The sequence below is a fragment of the Lissotriton helveticus genome, chromosome 7, assembly GCF_964261635.1.
Source record: "Lissotriton helveticus chromosome 7, aLisHel1.1, whole genome shotgun sequence".
Lineage (NCBI taxonomy): Eukaryota > Metazoa > Chordata > Amphibia > Caudata > Salamandridae > Lissotriton > Lissotriton helveticus.
In genome coordinates this window covers 1,196,507,437-1,196,525,119 of record NC_136068.1, presented here as the reverse complement: position 1 = coordinate 1,196,525,119, position 17,683 = coordinate 1,196,507,437, and the positions used below count along the sequence as shown (strand labels likewise).

Sequence of the window (17,683 nt, the reverse complement as noted above, 5' to 3'; positions counted from 1 at the left end):
ACCCAGAGAAGTATTATACTTTCACCTCATACTAAACCTCTAGTCTTAAAACCGTGCTACAGGTCTCCCAGAGGGAGCGCAGAGGAATGCCAAAAGGGGGGGACATGAAGCTCTGGCCAAGAGGAGCACTTAATTTGTTCCGGGAAAAAGTTAACAAACATCATGCTTAAAAACATTGCTGTGATGATTTTAGTGGGAAAAAAAACAGGACAGTCACCCTATAATGGGCCAGCGTAATATATTTTGTATGTTCTGTCCTGGCTGGATAGGTGTCAAATGTGGTGTAGGAAATTCACCTTTTCTGCATGCTCACCCCAGATGTTTCACCTTTTTATGGACCCTACTGTTGCTGATTTTAGAACTCTGTACACTTTACCCTTGATAACCAGAATCAAAGTGTGCCTGCTGTCCTGCTAAACATGGTTTAAATGGCTTATTCCTGCTTCGCACTTTTAACATGCATATACGTCCCTAATATATGGCGTAGAACGTGCACCCAGGACTTGGAAGTTAAATGCCACTAGTGGACTGCAGCACCTTCTGTGACATTCACTACAGTGGCATTGCAGACATGGCTGTAGGCCTACCCTGTCTAGCCTAACTGCTGACATGCAAAACCTGCAGGGTGACCTGTCAAATAAACCCTTTTTGATTGGTGCATACCTCCCTTTTGAATATTAGTAAGTCACCCCTATGTAGCCCTTGTATTGCACAAAGAACAGTGCATGGTATTTAAATGTGGGATAGGTAGAAAAGGAATACTACCCAGTGCTTATTTTGAGCCAGTGGTTTCCGGTGCTCAGCACTTAATTGCAAACACCAGTGCTTGTTACAGTCTGCCGCAAGGTGGCAGTGTCTAGCTAATTTAGAGATGACCACAATAACAGTCAATTATTAATTCAATATACATAAAAAATGACTATTTCCTGCCCCCAAGCCATTCTTATGGCTTTGGGGTCCTGGAATAGTCCGAATTGTCACACGTGTAGGAGTGAAATGGTTAGTAATTGTGTTGTAACTATCATTGGCACCAAGACAGGGGCAAAGTGTCGTCTCCTGACTTGTTATTACAAATTAAGCACTGCAGCCTTCTAAGGTGAGCTGAGCCAAAGATGACCTCCAGCTCATCTTTGATCTGTCCCCCTCTCCTCTCTCTGTCTCTAACTTCCAGTCAACTATGACATTCATCAGGGACTGGATGAACCACAACCACCTTAAGCTGAACCCGGATAAAACCGAGCTGGTTCTCACTGGTGGTTCATCCAGCCCCTGGAACTCTCTCTTTTGGCCCCCCTCTCTCGGCCCCCCACCTACCCCTTCCACCACGGTCAAAACTCTCGGTGTCAAAATAAACAACCAGCTCACTCTCCATTCACAAATTAGTTCCGTGGTATCCTCTTGTTTCCTCACTCTCCGCACTATCCGCACTGTTTCCCGTTTTTTTCCCCCCCAGGCACTTAAGATCATCATGGCCGCACTAGTGATATCACGACTGGACTACGCAAACGCTCTCTACCATGGTATCCCCGCGTACAGCTTGCGTAGACTCCAGATTATCCAAAACCAGGCAGCCCGGCTGGTGTATGGCCTTCCTCGTTATCACCATTCCACCCCCCTTCTCAGGGAGCTTCACTGGCTCCCTGTAAAAGAACGCTCCCTTTTTAAGATCGGCTGCATGGCCTTCCAGGCCCGCCAGGGCACTGCCCCCGCCTTTATCTCTTCATTAATTAATCCGTATGTACCTGTAAGAGAACTTCGGTCTTCCTCCAAGTCCCTTCTTCAGACCCCTCGCTTCACACGCAAAAAGTGGGGCGGGGCCAGCTTTTCCACCCTGGCTCCAACCTTCTGGAACTCACTCCCTGACCACCTCCGCTCTGCCACTCAGTACCTCCCCTTTCGCAGAGATCTGAAAACGTTCCTCTTCAGCCAGGCCTTCCCCACTTAAACTCTCTCAATATCTCCCTTTTCCTTTCTTCTGGTCTCTCTCCCTCAGTTGCCAATCCCCCCAGCGCCAAGAAACCGCAAGGTGTACGCTGCGCTTTAGAAATATTTTAAATTAGAAATTAGAAATTAGCCAGTGCATCACTCCAGCAGTGTAAACGCCAATGCAATGGTTGGTTGGTACGGTTCTAAAAATAAAACAGAGGTTTACGCAAAAATAAGGGGATGTTATTAGGAGACCCATCAAATTCACATAAACAACGTACATTCAGGGCGCTACAGCTAAACTAATGAAATAGGTTCATTGTGATGAGAAATAAGAATACTCTCCGAATGCAATTTTCTTATCACAGAACTAAAACAAACATCCTCTGTTGCCCTACTCGTGAAAAAGAAACATGAACAATACTTTAAGGAATGTTTCATTCTTTTACTGTGACTAAGGGGCCGATTATGATCGCGGACGGACTTGAGTCCGTCCGCGACCCCTGAGCAGCAGGGAACGTCCGCAAGGGCTGCAGCGTTCCCTCCGAGCAGATTAGGATGTGACCGCCAGGGTGGCGGTCACATCCTCTATCTTTAACATTGCGGCGGGTGCAGCTTCAAGCTGCACCCGCCGCAAGGTTAAAAATGCATGCATCGCATTTGCATGCACAAAGCGGCAGGCACCGCGCAGTGCCTGCTGCTTTGTGCACGCAAATACAGGGGGGTACCATAGGTACCCCCCATGTGCACCCCCCACCCCACCTTCACACAGGGGGCCCGCAACGGGCCCCCGAAGTGAAAGTCCGTATGCTTTTCCACGGCAGAAAAGCCACCGCGGAAAAGCATGCCTTTCACACCATTCTAATATGGCTGGCGGTGTCTGATAGACACCACCAGCCATGTTAAAGCTTTTCCGCCGCGGTCGGAAGGCGACCGCGGCAGAAAAGCTGCGGACGGAATGCCAGCCCCACCAGCCATCCTAATATGGCGGTGGGTCTTTCGAGGCTCCGCGGCGGTTTTCCCGCATCCTCCGGGCCGGCGGTGGCTTCCGCCGGCCCGGAGGATGCGGGAAAACCGCAATCGTAATAGGCCCCATAGTAAGAGACATCATTACGGGCATTTGTCCGTAGCCGACAGCAAAAATATTTGAGAGGAAAAGTGTAATATTAATGTCTACCACTAGATGGAGGAATAAGGTCAATAAGGAACTTTTTCCATCTCGATTTAACCATATCTGTTCTTGTAACTTAGTGATGTGTGGTATAGGCCTGGAAGCACATTCAGCTCTTTGACTATTTTCTTTGAAACCACTGTATTTTATATAAAAGCCTTTTTCTATCAATCGAAATCAAGAATAGTATGTCCTGATTGAATAAATGTTTTGTTTTCTTTAGGAGAAGACACAGAAGATACCGGAGAGCAATCGACAGACTCTGATTCTGGGCCTCTTGATGAGCTGCAGGGTGTCAGCAACGTGTGAAAACTATGGCACGCGCTCTGTCATTGAACCTCAGATAGCTGCAGGATTGGTAGCTTAAAACCGGATGTTGTTCATGCTATTTCCTGTAGTGTTACTCGTGACTGTGTTAAACCAGGTTAATAGGGTATTTCTGGAGGGATTTGGGCACATATCACGTCAGCTTGCGGGAGCACGAGGCCTGATCTGCCTGAACAGACATATCACCTTTAGGGCTGGATATTCTTACCGAACCAAGAAAATTGGATCTGCTACAGACATCGTCCAGATCAATTGATACCACCTTGTTCGGACTGTCAAAAGCAGCCCTGGCAAAAAAATGCCCAGACCATGCCCTCTTCCTTCATCTTCTTGCTATTGCGCTCTTTCCATCCATCCATTCCCTCCTTCCCTCCGCTCTCTCTTCTCCCTCTGATCGCTTTCTCTCTACTTCCCTCACTATCTGTCTCTCTTCAAGCCTCCTTCTCAATGCAGTTAACCTTGGGAGCTGGAAAAAGTGGCAGAGGCACCAGCAGCGGCTGTGGCCTTTCAAACATGGCCTCCAAGGACTCCAGCCCACAGGGGAAATGCCCAGTGGAATGAAAGGCCTGTCCGGCCATGGATATCACATGTGTACACTGTACAGCAATGCAGATTTTTGAGGACTTGTAGTCTTGAAGTACTTGTGAGCGACGCGCTTAACTTGACAAGGCATCTCAAAAGTAATATGTGATTACTAGGTGATTACTAGGTTTGATCACAATTTGATTTGATTACAATTGATACTTTCTGTGACTTTTCGACTGACAACAAACGTCACCAAGGGCAAATGTAGTACCACTCCTCTGGTTGGAAGAAGAAAACAAGCTGAAGAAATCGATGGTCCTCTGTCTCCCACGTGCTGTTCGGGCTCCTCATTTCACTACTCCTAGAAGGACTTGCCCTCGGGTCAGATAGAAGGGATGAAAAGAGGCAATAAACTGAAACTTGCTCATCCCAATTATATATGCATTATGAAAGTAACCACCCAGTTGCATGATTAACAGGGGATAATGTGCAAAATGAGCACATTTTTAAAACAACTTCTTTCCACCACTGGCAGCTTTTATGTGGGTGCAGACATGTCCACTGCACCAAGTCTTGCTCTCTTTTACTACTCAACCGGGAGCAGTGGGCCCATTTTCCCTGTGCGCATTAGACCCCATGCCACCCTTGCTATGCTACTGGAAACCAATGTACACATATGCAAGGTAAAAGGATGGCGTCTGTCCAGGTCACTTCTTTTCATCCAGTGGCTAATCTTGAAACTCCTAGGGATATAGTTACAAGGGGATAGCACCACCAGAACGTCACTTTCAGCGACATTGTGGTGGCGCTATGCACGTCTCTATATGTACAAAGTGCCGTAAGACACTTTTTGTGGCTTTTCGCTGCCTTGTAAATATGGCCCGTATTCATGCATTGCTTTTTGACGCTGCTATTTACTAGGATCTGTAAATCTGAGGCAGCACCAAAAACGAACGCCATGCAACAGCAGGCATTAGAATCGCGCAATGAGGAGAAATACTTTTATTTCTCCTTATTTTTGCTTTTCCCTGTGTGCTGCATAGAAAGAGCAAAACACATTAATGATTGTGTTTGTGCAGGAAGGTGTTGCTTCTTGCACATATCATAAACAAAAAGGAATCCACTAAGTGGAAGGTGGTTGCTACCACAATGGTGGGGAGCAACCAGGGTTGTTAAAATACCCCTCACACACCAACAGGCCCCTTGGTGTCATGCTTCATCATCGGGGTCTTCGCAAACCTCTACGGGATGCGGCGTGCTACGACTTCACGACTACGCAGGAGCACTTTAATGGTGAACTATGTGTTTGGTGTGTGTGGGTAAACAATGTGAGTGGTGAGGTGAAGGTGAAAAATTAAAAAATACCTGGCACGTGAGTACTGAAAATTTTTATTAAGTCTCCGGCTGGTATTATTAAAAAGAGTGCTGGGATGGTTGTGGTCTACTGATTAGGGTAACCCAACCATGTCAGTGCGTCGACATGTTTCGGAGTTTGAAGAACTCCTTCTTCAGGACGAGGATGTGCACTACTTATCCCCACCACATGTGTGTAGATTTTAAAAGTGTGCTCTACAAAAATTAGATATGGTGAGAATGTACCTATCTATGTTTAAAGTAAGGTCCGTTGCGCCCAATTGGCGATTCGAGACACTTATGGAAAGAGGTTACATGGCCTCATGAGCCACAGCGTGTTGGGGGGTCCGTTCTACCCGATGTGGCAACGGTTACTCTCAGGGCTTCCTGACTTCCTCCCTCTTCAGGCGGCTCCGACGAGCAACGGACCTTACTTTAAACATAGATAGGTACATTCTCACCATATCTAATTTTTGTAGAGCACACTTTTAAAATCTACACACATGTGAGTAAGGTGGGGATAAGTAGTGCACATCCTCGTCCTGAAGAAGGAGTTCTTCAAACTCCGAAACATGTCGACGCACTGACATGGTTGGGTTACCCTAATCAGTAGACCACAACCATCCCAGCACTCTTTTTAATAATACCAGCCGGAGACTTAATAAAATTTTTCAGTACTCACGTGCCAGGTATTTTTTAATTTTTCACCTTCACCTCACCACTCACATTGTTTACCCACACACACCAAACACATAGTTCACCATTAAAGTGCTCCTGCGTAGTCGTGAAGTCGTAGCACGCCGCATCCCGTAGAGGTTTGCGAAGACCCCGATGATGAAGCATGACACCAAGGGGCCTGTTGGTGTGTGAGGGGTATTTTAACAACCCTGGTTGCTCCCCACCATTGTGGTAGCAACCACCTTCCACTTAGTGGATTCCTTTTTGTTTATGATACTTGCTAGGGGAGACAGAATCCACTACTTCCTCTCCCTCTCCCTCTTATGTTAAGGATTATTGCTTCTTGCACATAAACAATCATTAAATAATGACGATTTGCTAATTCTATGTGTGCTACATTTTGCAGCACGCATAGAAGTAACATATCGCCAGTATTGATTGTTTACACCTTCCTGAACATACACAATCATTCCCTGCAATGCAGGCACCCTTGCACTATTGCACAAGGGTGCCTGTGTTGGCACTAGGCAGGTAATTTAAGCGCTAGCGCTATGGAAAACATACGAGTGCACCGTATTGTTGTATATATGGCCCTGCATTTTGGAATTGTCAGAGTGCGGTGCTGTTGCTAAATTTGGTTCAGCTCCGCGGTCCGACACTTCCTTGTACATATGCCCAATAGATTGTACTGGCCACAATAAAGGAGCTTCACCAGACTCCCCTTCTCAGAGGCAACATCAACCCCTCATTTATAATGTGCATGAACACTAACAAAAGTTGTATTTTGAAGCTAACTAAGTAGACAGGGATAGTGGTGGTCATAGCACGCACATTAAATGTCCTTTTCTGTAACTAAATAAGGGATTCAGAACACATGGATAAGTGTTAATGTTCGAAGATGCATGTAGTCAATTTTCAGTAAATGAAAGTTTTTGGGAAATTAAGTCTGTTTAACATCGTATATGGGGTAGGTATATAGGACTACATTCGAGGTATATATAGCTGAATTGTATGATGCTGTATTGTTTTAGAACATGATTAGAGCCTTGTAATGGAACCATCAGTGAATTAAGCAATGTTTACAACAGTTTGGAAAACAATTAATTCCTGGAGAAGGCCAATGCATATAACCAAGTAAGAGCATTAACCCCCTGAGTATTGTATTGTAAATTGTTATTACCTATGCTAGCATTTGTATTATATTTGAATATGATGTGTACTCCTAGTGAACATAGAGTTTGTATATTGCATTAAACTGTGTTTATTACTTTGCCATGTGGTTTAGTTTATTTTGTTATGCTTTTAGATCTTGGCTTATGGAAATTGAATTACTTTTTAAACCAGCTGCATTAGAATTGCTTATTTTATTTTCGTTTCACACATTATGCTAAATTGTATATTGTTTCCCAGTCTTTGAGTTGTAGTATTGCCATAACTGAATAAATGCCCGGACATATTTAAACAACAGAAGTGTATGTGTCAATTATTGAAATGATGATCGAATCAAGATAAATATTGCCCACTGTTATATATAAAGTCGGCCAGTATTGGCTAGCTTTACAGCAGACCCACTTTTATAATACACAACATATTCAAGCGTCCCTTAATTGTTGTGTGTGCCATTAAGCACAAAAAGCAATAACATTATGTGTTTTATAATTAAGCATAAGTTTGGGAAAGTAATTTGAATAAAAGTTGGGATTTCCTAAACTACTCACAAATGTGTTTTAGGTTTCAATTTTTGCTGTTTGCACTGTAAAGAGAGGGAAAGGGCCGAAGTCCTTGCTCTTGCTACTGACAGGAAATAATGGGTCACTTTCATGACTTGCAAATGACGCTTGTTTGCTGCAATTGGCTGGCTGTTAAAAGGCATTCACACTTTATTAACAGCTAGCAAGAATATCTTAAAGGTGTATACAGTGAGTTGTGCTCACTACTGAGGTCATCATGGAACATGGAGGTGGATGTATGACAAAACCACGCATGCCTTTACCACAAGTCCACTGCCACACATACGCCTTTAATGCGCAAGTCATTACCATGTATGAGCCTTTATCACGCATGCGTTTACAATGAAAATGTAGGTATTGTGCAGGTAAGTGTAAAGCCTTTTCATATATATATATTTATATACATATATATATATATCCAACGTAGTTTTAGAAAATCCAAGCCGCTTCGTGCGGCGGGCAACACGGAAGGGACGCCACTCCCCAATTTATCAACAACAAACTCCAGCGTAAGAGAAAATAACCTCACTGGTGCCGCGGCCTCAATTTCAAAATGGTATTTATTTTCTGCAACGGGAAAACCGCGTTTCGCAGTTAACCTCACTGCTTTATCACGGGTGAATTAATGAAGTGCAATACATGTATTTAAAGGTGCAGGGTTCCATTACCTCACAATCATAGACATAGCAAACATACTTAAACATTTGAGATCGATGCAGTATTTACAAATGTGTTCAGGTATTCAAATAAAGAACTACATTGACATTTCTACAAATTATGTTTTTGATTTGTGATTCATTGCAAAATAAACAATGTATTTATATCATCAAGGCTGCTCGCCATGAAAGTCAATAAAGTTTTTCAAAATCAAACTTGTTATTCACAATTCAGCCCATGTGGGCTATTTCATATTCAATGATGATAGTTGCTCCAGTAAGCTGTTTTTCAACATGTTCTTTACAGTCATCCTTTTTAAGTTCTTCTAATCTGCAACAAAATCAAATACATTTTGTGTTATAAAACTAATGAACCCTTTGTGATGGATTATAAACGAAAAAAACTTTAAAAACTTTAAAAAGATACTCAGTAAGGAAGGGTGCAATAATGGACTAGTCATTTATCTCAGATGTATTGACATTTCTTCGTCAAAATTCAAAGCAAATGGGATCATTATGTTATACTTGATAATCATCTTAGATTCAAGTTTCCTTAATTCAAGTGTGTGGTTTCTACCTCTTTCTCTCGGTGGTATTGCATCCAACACACAGAACTTAAGGAGATTTTGATTCTGATTGTGTTTATCATGAAAATGCCGGGTGACAGGATACTGTCTATCATGTTTAGCAATTGCCCGTAAATGCTCTAAAATACGAAGTTTCACCTTTTTAATGGTGCTCCCTAGGTAAAATAAATTGCATGGGCACCTTAAGGCGTAAACTGCAAATTCTGTATCGCAGGAAAAATGTTTCATGATTTTAAAAAGAGGTTGGTCTTCACAGAGTTTAACAGTTTTACAGTTTTGGCTAGATCGACACGCCTTGCACTTAGTGCAAGTAAAGAAACCCTGTATAGGATTCAATTTTTTAGGCTCTTTGATGCTACTTGTCACTAACGTGTCTCTTAATGATTTACTTCTTCTGAAAGTTATTGAAGGATGTTGACCCAGATTCTCTCTCAAATCCTCATCTGTTTTGAGAACTTCCCAAAACTTTGTCAAGCTTCTGCGTACATCCCAAGCCTGGTTATGGTATGTCGTTATGAATCTCAGCTCATTTTCTGTAGTTTGTTCTTTTTCTTTCTCTTTGAGTAACTCATCCCTCTCTATTCTAGCGACTTTATCAACTGCTGGTTGAATAGTTGCCAGGCCATAGCCACGGTCTTTAAATCTTTCTACCATGACTTGTTCTTCTGTCTCATAATCTTCTTGTGAACTGCAGTTGCGTTTGGCACGTAACAGTTCCCCATAGGGGATACTGGTGATTAAATTTTTAGGATGACAGCTTTGGGCCAACAATAGGCTATTACCAGCCGTCTTCTTTCTGTATAGTTTACCGCATATCTTATTGTTCACAATACTCAGTTCTAGATCAAGGAATTCAATTTTATCCTTGCTCATCTCACTTGTGAATTGTAGGTTACAGTCATTCTGGTTCAGGACCCTGACAAATTCCTCCGCTTGTATCTGATCACCATCCCAGATACAGAATACGTCGTCAATGTACCGTGCCCAGAGGACGACATGATCATGATACTGATCGATGTTCCGGGCAACCTGCTCCTCCCACCAGCCGAGGTAAAGACCTGCAAAGCTGGGGGCGAAGCAGGTTCCCATTGCCGTCCCCTGGGTCTGTTTGTACAGAACTTTATTGAAAATGAAAAAATTATTTTTCAAACACATTGTTATCATTTCTAATAACATTTCTGTGTGAAGAAGAAATTATAACGATCTTGCCCTGAGAAAATGTCTACAAGCATCCACACCAGCACCTTGGGAGATGCTGGTGTAGAGACTGCACACATCCATACTCATTAGGAGATAACTCTCCTTCCATTCAATTTCTTTGATCTTTTTAAAAAAATCCGCAGTATCCTTAACATAAGCGGGCAATCCCTGTACATAGGGTTGAAGGAAATGGTCTACGTACTTTGACACATTTTCAAGTGAACTACCGCGTGAGGACACTATAGGTCTCCCTGGTGGTACCATGGCATTTTTATGAATCTTGGGCAGGAGATATAAAATTGGAATTTTGGGATCTTTACAGTTTAGAAAAAGATATTCATCTTGTTCCAAGATACCATCATCTCTCCATCCAATTAACATTTTTGACTCTACTTCTATTGTTGCCTCATACTAATTTTTAGTCACCATACAATATTTTGTACAATCCGATATTTGTTTTAGTCCTTCATCTAAGTACATTTATAAAGGCCAGACCACCACATTTCCCCCTTGTCTGCCTTTTTAATCACAATGTCTCTGCGTTCTTCCAATGACCTGATGGCCTCTCTTTGAATTTTTGACAAATTTTGTCTACTTCTTGACCCTTTCTTATCAATATTCTTAAGTTCCTGAATCATCCCTCTTTTGAAGCAGTTTATTGCATCATTGTTTATTTGTGGAATGAAAATAGATTTTGGCTTAAAATTAGTTTTGCCACTATAAATATATATATACACACACACACACACATATATATATATATATATATATATATATATATATATATATATATATATATATATATATATATATATATATATAACCACACTCCTCCAAAGAAAGAGCAGAGGCCGCATTAGGGGATATCACGGAGGCATCTTTATTCAGCAATACACAACTTGGCGAATGCATTACGGCATGAGTTTAGTCTTCTTCACCGCCTGGAGCGTTTCAGGAGTTGTGGGCGCAATTGTGGTTTAAAACATGTCCTGCTGCACACCGATAGGTTGCAATCTGCTCTGCCCCCAAAGCTGATGCCTTGGCTCACCTGCTGCTGAACACCTGCTGCGTGGAGACTACAGGTCCCAAAATGCTGTTTCATAACAACGTGAGTAATGGGGGGTAATCTGTTACTTCAGCGGGCTGAAGGGCATCACAATATCGCTTGCACCAATATCCTATGTGCTACCTGAACTGTGGTGTCTCCTTGAATCCCCAGACTGCATCAACCTCTGAGGCACAGGAATCCGAATGGCGGGGGCAAGTCCGGTAATCCAGCTCGCCCAACGCCGAGTAAAATTTCTCCGACACCGCTCTGTCTTCTTCCGATCCCGGAGGTGGGCCTGGGAACATCCAGTCCCCTGGAAATGTGAGAAGTCCGCCGCAGCAGATGCCAGCAAGTCCTAGGCCAACTTAGCGATGCGGGGGCCTCTGTAGTGCGTCTCTGGCTTCACGCGCACAATATCTAACCACACTCCTCCAAAGAAAGAGCAGAGACCGCATTAGGGGATATATATATATATATATATATATATATATATATATATATATATATATATATATATATATATATATATATATATATGTATCCAACAAAAGCGCAGGAACCCTTTTGGGAGCAACCACACACGAACTCGATCATGAACTCCTTTATTTCAGGTACTTGCCAGCAAGCCTTCAATGATGCGGTTTCTTAAGAAATAAAACGCCAAATGCATTTCGAGAGCAAGGGCTCTCTTCGTCAGTGGCAAAGTTAATTCAGCTGCTGAAGCTCACCCCTCAAGTAATACGTCCCCGCCTTCTGGGCGTTAAGCAAAACAGTGGCGTTTCTGGGATCTGGAGTCCTTTAATGAAGGTTGGGTAAGTTTCAGTAAAATGGATGTAAATAATTCACAGTGGATATTAAGGCACGACTCCATTGTTAGCCTGCCCCGCTTTTCAGTAGCTGATGGAGTGTTCAAGGAGCTACCCCTGCAGAGCCCCAAGACGTTCGTGTCCAAACGCTCCTCCATGATGAAGAGCTGGCTCCGCATCAGCAGCAGGTCGCTCCCACGACCGGGGGGCCGTCATAAATCCAACAAAAGCGCAGGAACCCTTTTGGGAGCAACCACACACGAACTCGATCATGAACTCCTTTATTTCAGGTACTTGACAGCAAGCCTTCAATGATGCGGTTTCTTAAGAAATAAAACGCCAAATGCATTTCGAGAGCAAGGGCTCTCTTCGTCAGTGGCAAAGTTAATTCAGCTGCTGAAGCTCACCCCTCAAGTAATACGTCCCCGCCTTCTGTGCGTTAAGCAAAACAGTGGCATTTCTGGGATCTGGAGTCCTTTAATGAAGGTTGGGTAAGATTCAGTAAAATGGATGCAAATAATTCACAGTGGATATTAAGGCACGACTCCATTGTTAGCCTGCCCCGCTTTTCAGTAGCTGATGGAGTGTTCAAGGAGCTACCCCTGCAGAGCCCCAAGACGTTCGTGTCCAAACGCTCCTCCATGATGAAGAGCTGGCTCCGCATCAGCAGCAGGTCGCTCCCACGACCGGGGGGCCGTCATAAATCCAACAAAAGCGCAGGAACCCTTTTGGGAGCAACCACACACTAACTCGATCATGAACTCCTTTATTTCAGGTACTTGCCAGCAAGCCTTCAATGATGCGGTTTCTTAAGAAATAAAGCGCCAAATGCATTTCGAGAGCAAGGGCTCTCTTCGTCAGTGGCAAAGTTAATTCAGCTGCTGAAGCTCACCCCTCAAGTAATACGTCCCCGCCTTCTGGGTGTTAAGCAAAACAGTGGCGTTTCTGGGATTTGGAGTCCTTTAATGATAATAATAATAACAATAAATCCACATTTGTAAAGCGCACAATCACCCGCAAGAGTCTCTAGGCGCTGGGGGCCGTTGGAAAGATTAAGCAAGCTATTGCCCAGAGTCACATGGTGCTGGGCTAACCTGCCACCGGCGCCGGGGATCGAACCGTGATCCCCAGATTCCAGCGTCAGTCGCCCTGGCCACGGCGCCACATCTCTTCCTCAATGAAGGTTGGGTAAGTTTCATTAAAATGGATGCAAATAATTCACAGTGGATATTAAGGCACGACTCCATTGTTAGCCTGCCCCGCTTTTCAGTAGCTGATGGAGTGTTCAAGGAGCTACCCCTGCAGAGCCCCAAGACGTTTGTGTCCAAAAGGGTTCCTGCGCTTTTGTTGGATTTATGACGGCCGCCCGGTCGTGGGAGTGATCTGCTGCTTAAAGGACTCCAGATCCCAGAAACGCCACTGTTTTGCTTAACGCCCACAAGGCGGGGACGTATTACTTGAGGGGTGAGCTTCAGCAGCTGAATTAACTTTGCCACTGACGAAGAGAGCCCTTGCTCTCGAAATGCATTTGGCGTTTTATTTCTTAAGAAACCGCATCATTGAAGCCTTGCTGGCAAGTACCTGAAATAAAGGAGTTCATGATCGAGTTCGTGTGTGTTTGCTCCCAAAAGGGTTCCTGCGCTTTTGTTGGATTTATGACGGCCGCCCGGTCGTGGGAGTCACCTGCTGCTGATGCGGAGCCAGCTCTTCATCATGGAGGAGCGTTTGGACACGAACGTCTTGGGGCTCTGCAGGGGTAGCTCCTTGAACACTCCATCAGCTACTGAAAAGCGGGGCAGGCTAACAATGGAGTCGTGCCTTAATATCCACTGTGAATTATTTGCATCCATTTTACTGAAACTTACCCAACCTTCATTAAAGGACTCCAGATCCCAGAAACGCCACTGTTTAGGACTCCAGATCCCAGAAACGCCACTGTTTTGCTTAACGCCCAGAAGGCGGGGACGTATTACTTGAGGGGTGAGCTTCAGCAGCTGAATTAACTTTGCCACTGACAAAGAGAGCCCTTGCTCTCGAAATGCATTTGGCGTTTTATTTCTTAAGAAACCGCATCATTGAAGGCTTGCTGGCAAGTACCTGAAATAAAGGAGTTCATGATCGAGTTTGTGTGTGGTTGCTCCCAAAAGGGTTCCTGCGCTTTTGTTGGATATATATATGTATATGTATGTATATTACCTACTGGCGGTCGCCAGTAGGTATATATAGTTAGGATTTTTTCTCTATGGGATTTTTGAAAGTTCTATGTCTAATAACTTTGGCGTTTGTGGACGGAATTGGCTGAAATTTTCTGGAAAATGGAACATTTTGTTTCTGAGCAGCCCCTGGAAATATGGGGGGGGTTCGTCCAGGGGGGGTCGAGAAAAAAGGGGGGTCCCAAAACGTGTTTTTAACATTGAGTTTTCCATAGGGCGGTTGGCCTCACTTTTAGCCCGAACGGCTGAATGGATTTGCACGAAACTTGGCAAAATTGTAGGGACTGGTAGCCCGATGTGCCTTTTGTAGGTCTCAATATATGTGCTCCAGTGGATTTTGAGAAATTAACGTTTAAAAAAAGATATATATCTGTAACAGCGGACCGGGCAGCGCTCCGGTTCGCGGACCTTACGCGTAACAGAACTTCGCGTAGCGAAGCTGATTGGCTCTCCGGTGTCTGTCAACATTCTAAACAGTCCGGAGCGGCCGCCATCTTGTCTCTCGGTAGGATTGAGAGACAAGAGGAGGCCAAAACAAAGGGGGAAATAACCATAAGGGGGCATACTAGATCCTCCCTGACCCCCTAGGTTTAATGTGGAGGCTTTAAAAGGGCCCCGCGGGGCAAAAAAACAAAAAACATTTTTTGTTTTTTTTGCGTGGGTAGCGCCCGGTACGCGTACCGGGAAGCGGTCGGAGGAGCGTACTATGAGGAGAAAAGAAAGACAGGGTATAAACATTTTGGCAATTTTGTTATAAATGGAAGGTAGTTCTGAAAAGAACTGTTTTTTTATTCTTTTTCTTTTTTTTAATGAATTTTCTGAACAATTTATTGATTTTTTTTTGGATTTTTGAAAACTATTTTGTGTTTTTTTTGTGTTTTGTAAGGGGGAAATAACAAAAAAGCAGGGTTAGAACATGTCTCAACAGGAGCAAAAAAAAATAAAAAGGATTCATTGTTTTCTCATCTTGTAGCATTTATGATTTTCTCCAGCTCGGTTAATCAAAGTAATACTCTTCTCTCCATAAGCAATAGTTCCTCCACAATATATACAAACTATTTTGTAGTGTGCAAAAGGAGCTTGAATATTGGGGATTATTTCTCGGCCTTCTGGTCCGGCGAATGAGCTTTGACCCCTGTTGGTGCTGGGGATGACATCTGGGGGGTTGGCAGCAAGATCCCTTACTTGTGCTTGGGAAAGATTATTAGGATGCCATCGCTCCATGTGGCGAATCATTGTATGATTGCCAAAGCTGTATTTCTTGTTGGGGTTGCCACGAGAAAGTATATTTTTGCAAATCAAACAAGACACCTGGGGTGCATTGACCTTCTTTTGTCCAGGTGGAATTTTAAAGAATTGCCATATGTAGTGCTCTTTAATATGGCTCTGCCTTGGTGTTTCTGGCAGGAACTGCCTTACTTGCTCTTCCTCCTCCTCCTCCTCTTCGTCCTCATTATCTTCCTCTCTACCAAAGTCCAGTGTTGGTGGTGGTCCTTTTGGTGGTGGTGGTGGTGGTGGTTGCTGAGAAGCACCAGCTGCAGCTATTACAGAAGCCATTGTGAAAAATAGGTCTTGCTCTCTGGAAATAGAAAGTAAGAATGAGGTAAAAAGAAGGAGGGGTTTTCATCATTTGAGAAAAAAAAATAGTTCTAAACCAGTGAAAAGTGTTATTTTTAGGTCACATGACCAAGCCTAACAACATTATGAAACCAAAAGTGAAATGAACCAATGAAAAGTGTTATTAACAAGTCACATGACCTCTCACGCTTATGTTACGCGCTGCGGAACGCGCCCCGGATAGCTTCCGGGTCGCTGCGCTTCGCGCCTTGGTCCGCGCCCCGGAGCACTTCCGGGTGCGCTAACGCGGTACGTCATAAGACGCATTACGCGGTAACGCGATACGTCGCGCTTACGCGACGCGCCGCGGATCGCTTCCGGGGAGCTGCGTTTCGCGCCTCGGTCCGCGCCCAGGAGCACTTCCGGGTGCGCTAACGCGGCGCGTCATAAGAGGCATTACACGACAACGTGATACGTCACGCTTCCGCGACGCGTCACGATAATGATTTCTAACGTGGCAGTTGCGCTAACGGAACGTTTACCGGTTCGCGGACCGGGTCGCGGCATCAAATTGAGCTAACGGGAAGCTTCTTACATCATTAGGAAACCAAAAGTGAAATGAACCAATGAAAAGTGTTATTACCAAGTCACATGACCTGCTGTGTTTACGTTACGCGCTTTGCAGGGCCTCCCGGTTTGCTTCCAGAAACCTGTGCTTTGCGACTCGGTAAGCGTACCAGTTCGCTAACGTAGCACGTCATATGACGTATCACACGACAACGCGAAACGTCATGCGGACGGGAGGCGTGATGATGTTGTTTTCTAACGCGGCAGTTGCGGTAAAGAAACGTTTATATGCTCGCGGTCTATTTCGCGGCATCAAGGTCAGCTAACGGGAAGCTTCCCGATTCGCGAAGCGGGAACGAAGAAAAAAATATATAAAAAAAAAAAGTTATTAATAAACATATAAAATATATTTTTGGATTTAAAGAAGAATACATTTTACAGGTATAGATATTAGCTTTTAAAAAACCAATGAAATTCACTGAAAAAACCATAGGTTATAGACCATATATAGTTAGGAATTAGCATTTACAAAACCTTGAAAATTCACTGAAAAAACCATAGGTTATACACCATATATAGTTAGGAATTAGCATTTAAAAAACCTTATTTTACTCACACAAAACCATTGAAATTCCATATATAGTTAGTTGCACTAACTATATATCGCGCACCCGCAATCCACTGCTGATGATGTCACATATTACATCATTCATGACATGGTCAGTGACATCACTGATGACATCACTGATGACATCTCAAATGACATCACTGATGACATCACTGATGACATCTCATTTGACATCAATGACCACATCACTGATGATATCATTCATGTGACAATACAATGCATCTCCTCACATTTTAATATAACCTCTGTTTCACCCAGTGTTAAAAAGAGTATAATTTTTGAAACCATTGACACACCAATACTAGTTACTACATACGCACTCACTGATTGCTACGTCTACACACACCTTCACTCATTCACCCATACAATCATTCATACATACAATCACTCATCTTTACAACACTATCATATGCACTCATACACCTATACAGACACTCACAGTCTGCCACTCATCCATGGAGTTACTCACACACCTAGTCAGTCCTGTAAAGAATCAATGACACTTCCATTTTCTTGTCTATACAGTTAAACATAGAGCACCTTACATTTTCAAACATATACTAACACATACTTACCTTCTTATACAATCATTGATACAAGTACAGATTGATCTCCACAGAGTCACACACCTCCCAGCTAGCCACACACACACTCAGTCTCCCATACAAATACTTGGGCAATCAATCAATAACCCATATAGTTACTCATATA

At 43.6% G+C, this 17,683-nt stretch overlaps 1 protein-coding gene across 9 annotated transcripts in view; it reads left to right on the top strand.

Moving 5' to 3' along the window:
• The window catches only part of LOC144770105 (uncharacterized), a 139,886-nt gene extending 134,833 nt beyond the window's left edge, over nt 1-5,053 (top strand). For 4 of the 9 annotated variants that reach the window (XM_078654371.1, XM_078654368.1, XM_078654366.1 and 1 more), the window contains one exon: nt 3,321-5,051. In XM_078654371.1, coding sequence (XP_078510497.1) covers nt 3,321-3,406 — 86 coding nt within the window. In that variant the 3' untranslated portion in view covers nt 3,407-5,051. Of the gene's footprint in view, nt 1-3,320 lie in introns of all 9 variants that reach the window. The other 5 variants (XM_078654372.1, XM_078654369.1, XM_078654364.1 and 2 more) reach the window with 3 other exon arrangements.
• Nucleotides 5,054-17,683: the final 12,630 nt, after the last annotated feature.